This window comes from Solea solea, chromosome 19 (genome assembly GCF_958295425.1).
Source record: "Solea solea chromosome 19, fSolSol10.1, whole genome shotgun sequence".
Taxonomy (NCBI): domain Eukaryota; kingdom Metazoa; phylum Chordata; class Actinopteri; order Pleuronectiformes; family Soleidae; genus Solea; species Solea solea.
The window spans coordinates 3,734,940-3,742,025 of NC_081152.1; the positions used below are offsets into that span (position 1 = coordinate 3,734,940).

At 36.5% G+C, this 7,086-nt stretch overlaps 1 protein-coding gene across 1 annotated transcript; it reads right to left on the bottom strand.

Moving 5' to 3' along the window:
• Nucleotides 1-1,820: 1,820 nt before the first annotated feature.
• enoph1 (enolase-phosphatase 1) lies at nucleotides 1,821-6,817 on the bottom strand. The gene is made up of 6 exons (XM_058616960.1): nucleotides 6,452-6,817; nucleotides 5,285-5,386; nucleotides 4,749-4,951; nucleotides 4,134-4,266; nucleotides 3,890-4,013; nucleotides 1,821-2,745 (listed from the first exon to the last, which is right to left on the bottom strand). Exons 1-6 carry the CDS (start codon nucleotides 6,533-6,535, stop codon nucleotides 2,606-2,608), a joined length of 786 nt encoding a protein of 261 aa, XP_058472943.1. The 5' UTR covers nucleotides 6,536-6,817; the 3' UTR covers nucleotides 1,821-2,605.
• Nucleotides 6,818-7,086: the final 269 nt, after the last annotated feature.

Sequence of the window (7,086 nt, forward strand, 5' to 3'; positions counted from 1 at the left end):
ATATAAACAAAGCAGTTGAAGCGGAAAGAAATATTTGCGTTAAGATGTTTAAGCTTTTGTAAACTTTCATTTTGTTGTGCTTTTCAAACATTGGTAATTCCCTTTTACATTTTTATATACCATTAGGTTTTTCTTTTTAAAATATGTTGTATTCATGTTATTGTTTATATTTTAATCACGTTTTTCTTCTGTAATTATTATTATTTATGTTTGCTCCACTTACCTATTTGAACTATTTAGTTTGTTTATTTGTTTGTTTTTTGACATTTTGTTATGATTGTAATGTTTTACATTTGTATTGATTTCTTTCTATTCTGTCGCTGTGATTATTTATGTATTAGTTTTTTGTTTTTAAATTAATCTGCTTCTAGTTTATGATAAGTGCTCTATAAATAGAATGGCCTTGCCTTCTGTCATTATATCAGTTTTCTTTATTTAGACAATAATATTAACCATAAAAAACCTAAATATCTCCATGACTCACTAGGAATAAAAAAAAATATTAACACTCTACTCTGTGGACATCCCTCTGAGTCAGCTTATAGGAGTTTAGTTACAGTATATACAGAGGCTATAAAAATGTGCAATATAGAGTGACTTATAACCCTTTTTTTCAGCACAACCTAGTCACAGTTGGCTCCTTTTTCTCTTCCTTTTATTAGCTTTTCCTTCCTTTTATCTAGTTCCTTCTCTCTCTCCCTAGTTCTGAGGTTTCAGTCTGTAAATTTAGTAAATAAACTGTTATGTTCCTTATGTAATGTTGAAATGATGATGCACTAGTATTACCATGTGTGTACCATAGTTTTTTTAATAGCAGACAATACTGGAATTTAACTGACCTGTGGGGTCAGAGTTCATGTAGACTTTGAGAGAAATGTGGAAATTTAGCCAGTAGGTGGCATTCTAACCTCAAAAAAAAGTTTTGATTCCTATCACTATGGCTCACTATCACTGCAAACTGATAAAACAAAAAAAAGTTTTGTTGGAGGACAAATTGACAAAAATATTAACACAAGTCACATTATTATTAAATGACATTTGGTTCTTAGACACCCCAAGTACCAAATGTAATTTAATGATAATGTGTGTTTCTTACCTCTTGAGGATATTTTCTGCCACTGACCTTGTCAGGGCCAGTACTCCTCATCAACGAAAACCTCAGAACCTCCTTTCTAAGGATCTGTTTAAGTTTAGGACTAATATTTGAATTGTGGTTAGGTTAAGGTTGGTGTTAGGCTTTAACCGGTTATAAGATTTGGGACCATGCTTTGCTTATCTAGAGATACTAGACATTATGGTAAGAGTGTGCAATTTCAAAATAAGACAATAAAAGGTAAAAAGGCAAGCCCCCTGAAATTGCAGTATTTACGTATTTTCCACATAAATTCAGATTGATACACAGTAAAAAGAAAACAACCTGTTTCCACCAACAAATTCCACTATATATCACAAAATATCCAGCCAAACTGATGTGGCATTTCAAAATAAATGTCTTCTGAAATTGCAGAATTGTGATAGTAGACCACCTCAGGGTGGCCCTCACAAAATATCAGACCATTCTAATGTGGAATTTCAAAATAATACAATTTGAAGATTTATATTTGTTCTTTTCCTACTGTTCCCTTTTTGCTGTGCAAAGGGCGCATGAATAGTGTAACAGTGTGATTGTTTTATTTACTTGTTTCCAAAAAAAAATCTTGATGTTGTTAATGTCTGTAACTTGTAAATTGTGCTGTGGCCTGTCTTATCCTGGTTAAATAAAGGTTTAATAAAATAATAATAATTCAGTGTTTTGAACATTTGAGCTAAATGAGGAAGACTTCTGTGTGAGACAAGGCATTTTTTTTTTATTGGAAGCAAACTTTTCCTGAATAATACCAACTATGTTTCACACATTAAGTTATAGACTTTGCCGTTTTAAGGGAACTTTCCAGAGAGTGACCCCTGTTACACAAGACCCATGAGGATGGCACATTTAAATTGACACCATTCACTTGTGAGAGGACTAATTATTAAAGATACAAACAGTTTGAAATGAAGACTTTTTCAGCTCAGTGCAACTACACTGTGGTTCTACTTTCTATAACATTAGTTTAACCACTGCAACATGTGTAAATGTAGACGGAGGAAAAGAGTGGGGGAAATGTATACACAACGCCGACGCATAACCTGCACAAACAAACGGTTGGAACATTGAACACTGATGAGGCTTAGGACTGTCAATCACACATGGTTCATCTAAAAAAGGTAAAAAGGTAGGGTAACCTCACACGTCATATCTACAGCTTCTCTATCTTCCACCCAGTCAACAAAAAGAGGATCCGATAACAGCCATTTTCCATTTCAGTTACTATTATGTCCGTATACTTTTCCACAGAAGAAAATGTCATAAAAGAAACTGGAAAGATAAAAATAATTAAAAACGGGTCGCTAATGTTAGCCAAAGCAGCAGCCTCTACTCCTGTGGACCTTTAAATATAGCTAAACAAAAATAATCAGATGTAAAAAGGGTGATACTCGGGGTTAAAGGAGGAGGGGTGGAGCTAAAGAAGAGAAGGAAAAGGTCAGAGAAGAGAGGTCTTCTCTTCTTCCTCTGAGTCTGGTGTTAAGCTCGTCCAGTCGCTTCAAGTTGGTTGAATGATGTGATGAGGTGATATTGGGCCCGCTCCTCGTCTGTCAGCTCCATGTTTCCAGGCCTGACCACCACCAACACGTTCATCCCGGCCTCTTCAGCTGCTTTAGCCTCTGCAACCACAAAATGATGACTTAAATATGTTTATTTAATCTGTTTTTCCCAAATCATATATGACAATTATAGTTTAAACAGGATGCTCTATCATTTGCTTCTTAAGAGCTTGATTTAATGTCAGCTAACAGGTGTTTCCCAAACCTTGAAATGATAATAACAATAATAATAATAAAAACAATACATTTATTTCCATCAAAGTGCTTTATAGTAAGCAGAGTAAAAATAAACATAATGTAAAAATATGCAGTGCTAATAAAATTACAGACACACTAAAAATACTGTCTTAAAACAGGAAAAGCATCAAGCAAGTAAAAAACAAACTACAATACTAATACAGGGCAACATTTGTCACCTGACATCAAGAGGAAGACTGTTCCACGATGTAGAAGCACAGAAAAAAAAAGCATGGTCACCAATCGTCCTTTTTCTGACAACTGGGAAAACCAGGCGGCCACTGTCCCGAGATCGCAAATATGACAAATATGAGGGTGCAAGACCATTTAAAATTGTATGAGGAATAGCACTTTAAAATCAGCCCTGGTCTAGACAAGGAACCAGTGAAGAGAGGACGGCACAGGACCAATATGCTCATATTTAGCTGCTTGCAGTCAAAACCCAAGCTGCATTTTGGACCATAGGACCAGTCCAGCCTGGATGTAACAAAAGCATGGATGAGAGTCTCAGCATCTTTCAATGAAAGGATTGGTCTGATTTTTGGCAATTTTTCTCACATGAAAAAATGCTACTCGTGTGACCTGATGATGTTTTAAATGTCTTGTTTTTTCTACAAACAAATATTATTTAAATCAATGAGTTAGTTTTAGTGATTTCTTTGTTATATTGAGCAAATAACCCAGGCAATATTTACAGCTGAAAGCTGAAAAAATGTGTTTTATTTATTGATAAAAAACACTCAGAATAAAAATAACTGGCAAATCTGATCTAAAGCTCTGATTTGTGATGATCATACAGCCAGTAAGGCCATCTTGAGTGTTTAAGAGACCTACTACTGTTACTACTGTCTAGATGGTCCACATGTCTCCATTTTGTTGATCTGGTTGTCAGTTTAAGGAGGAGGAGACCATGTGTTCAGAACTGCTGTGTAAACCTTAACTAAACCCAACCTGTCAACATACTCACCTCGTGTGACGTCTGTCAAGAACATTATTTCCTCTGGTCGACAGCCAATTCTCTCTGTGATCCTCTCGTAGCTTTTTCCTTCCACTTTAGGGCCTATACTGGTGTCAAAGTGACCATCGAATAACTGCAAAGATTACAAATAAAACCTCATCAGCCACAACATAACCAGATACACTAACAGACGTTTTACAACTGCCTTTAACCAAATAATTGAAAGAAAGTGACACAAATGTTTTCTACTTACCTCTAAGACATCTCCTTCCACAGAGTATCCAAACAGAAGTTTCTGTGCCTCCACACTTCCAGAGGAGTAAATGTACACTTTAAGACCCTGAGATCTCCATCTTTTAATGGACGGGATCACGTCCTGATAAATCCTGTTGGCAACACGCCCAATGTTAAAAGAAACAGCCCTTTTAATTTACCTTAAAAAGTTTTTTCTATGACCTATCTGTCATCTGTGTATTTGTGTGTAAATGGGCAGGTTTTGGTTACAAAAGACAAAGAAAAGGAGCAAATCCCCCATTTGCTAAAAGACTTGGCTTCAACAATTCATCCAAAATCATATTCCAGGGATTTAGTTAATGGGAGACTTGAGTTTTCATTTCAAATGCAAGTGGTTCCCAGAAAGAAATAACATTTTGTATTGGACATCAACTCACAAAACTGGAGAAAACTGACACTCACAAGTAGCTTAAGCAAAAGTGTTCAATAATAATGAATAAAACAGGTGTTAGAGTCTGGAGTGATTTAGTTTAGAAACATGTAGTGATCATATTGATCATATTGATCATCTTTATTGACAGACCTTCTGTACATGGTGTGAATTCTGGAATAAGGAAATGAGCAGTGTACTTACTCGCCTTTGATTCTCCCCGAAGAATACGCTGACCGCCACATGTGACCTTGGAGCTGTTTGAGGGCTGTTGACTTCCTGTCAGCTGCCATCTGCCACAGGACATTATCCACCACTTCTCTGATGGCCTTCTCCTCATCTGTGTGAACCGTCTGGTCCACAGCGTGGATGGGACACGCTCGGTTCTGTTTCATGTCCTCTTCGATCTGTCATGACATTGAAGCTTTTGGTTAAGCAAACATTTATAGAGACGGAGGAAGTTAAAAACCTTCATATCACAGCACTTGGTTGCAAATTAATGACGGATTTTCAATTTTTCAATTTCAATTTCAATAAGTTACACAAAAATTGGCCAGATTATTAATTTCCATATGATGAAACTAAATGGTTTATTTATATGACAACACTATATGAACCTTTCTGACATTTTCAAGAAAATATTTGTCAAACTAATCAAACCAGAGATTAAACTAAGAACCCTGATTAAGTGTTTTTCATTCAGTTGACAAATCCCACATGGCAACTCCTCACACATTTACCTGTTTCTTAAGGAGATGAACATCTTGTTTGCACTCATCTTCTTCCCAGTGAGTAGACAGGTGATCCTCAAGATGCTCCCTGATGTACGGAAATAAGATATCCTAACAATGACAAAGTGAGAGCCTCAGGAATCACAAAATATACTGGTTCATAGTCATACACAAACAATAGAGAGAGGATGACTAATATAATTACAGTTTAAATAAACATGTTGTTTTTTTTCTCCACATACTTTATTATAACTATCAACATGTAAAAAAACATTCCTGGTTTATGACATGTTTAAAAGGAATTTCTACACAAATATAAACTGATAATTAACATTTAACACTGCTTTGCATTGTATAGAACAAGCTAATCTTTCATTTGCATTTCAAAATAGTTGGTGCTTGGAGAACCGGTTGAAAGGTGGAGTGGCTCTTTAGAGAGAAATTCACTCTATGACAGTGACTTCCCACGCCCATAACTGTGACTAGTATGTTGACAAGTTATTTCCAAGTAGGAGGCCCAACAAAATCACTAAAATATAACTGATATACGGGTAAGATTGCAACTAAAAAGACAAAATTAGTGGCTAATATGTATTATCCATATACACATTTCACTCACGTTCTGCCTTTTAAACCAATTAGTCTAAATGTGATAGATTATGAAATGTCTTTTGAGGGGTAGATGAAAATGAAGAATAACAAATACGTGTGTTTGTTTTTTTTATTCTTGAGTGACATTTATTCAATATTTCTCCATTGTTTGGTGAAGGCGAAGATTTAGTCATTCATCTTCGACTTCTTTTTTAGGCCATGCATTCTTCAATTTAGTGCTACGTTCGTATTGTTTTGCATGTTGCGAAAACTAAATTCAGTGTTCATATTTAACTTTGAAGCAGACTTGCATATATCATATCAGAGAACGCAATTAAACGAGCTGCTTTTATTTATTTATATTTTAAAACTGAAGAAAATGGAATATTTACCAACAGAAAAAGAAACGCTAAAGCTGATGATCGAGTCCACAACAATCACACAGCGTTGATTAGCTCTGCTTTATTAGCCGATGACAGCCGCCTATTAGCCAGGCTGTGGTAACGTTGGCTACATAATAGTTAGCTTATTAAATCATTACACATGTAATACGAAATAACACCAACGCATACTATAATAACTTACCTTTACAAACGTAATTGGTGTGGTGGTGCCTTCAATATCCAGTAAGAGTGCACTGGTTCCAGCAGGAATGGGAACAGTGGCCATGTTTAGAAGGCTGCAGCAGCTGGTTAGCCGACGTTAGCTCAAATAGCAGCGGCGCGGTGACAAAGCCAGTCACCGGTTCTGGGTCTCCAGCAGAACTGAGCAGGTGGAGTAAAGAGAGGACCTCGGGGGGAAAAATAAGTGCGACACCCAGTTGGTCGTTCGCCACTACCTACCTGTCTTTGCCATCACCTGAAGATCTGACGTGCTTGGAACACTGTTGTGTAGCCCACATGTTCAGGTGTCGCTTCTGCAGTTTGGCCGCCAGCTCGGAGGGTGGCGCCACTCACACTGATCGCTACAGCGGCCGCAAATTCTGGATTGAGACCGGTGCGTCACCGCCACCTTCTGGTAGGGAGTTATTTAGCTCATGATTGATGTATTGATAAAATAACTTAACAAGAAATTCAATATACAAATTCATAAGAATACGTAACTACATAAATTGCTATAAAAAGAAGTAAATAGCATTCTTGTGGCAGACATTTGTACAGGTCACAGAAGGAAAGGCACTGGTGTAATAATCAAATGAATGATGGTCATTTTCTCTTCCT

Coding starts and splice junctions, on each gene's coding strand:
- enoph1 (XM_058616960.1), bottom strand. CDS start 6,535: ATGGCCACTGTTCCCATTCCTGCTGGAACCAGTGCACTCTTACTGGAT. Junction 5,387..6,451: donor CACCAATTACGTTTGTAAAG/GTAAGTTATTAT, acceptor TGTCATTGTTAG/GATATCTTATTTCCGTACAT. Junction 4,014..4,133: donor TGGAAGGAGATGTCTTAGAG/GTAAGTAGAAAA, acceptor TAATCTTTGCAG/TTATTCGATGGTCACTTTGA.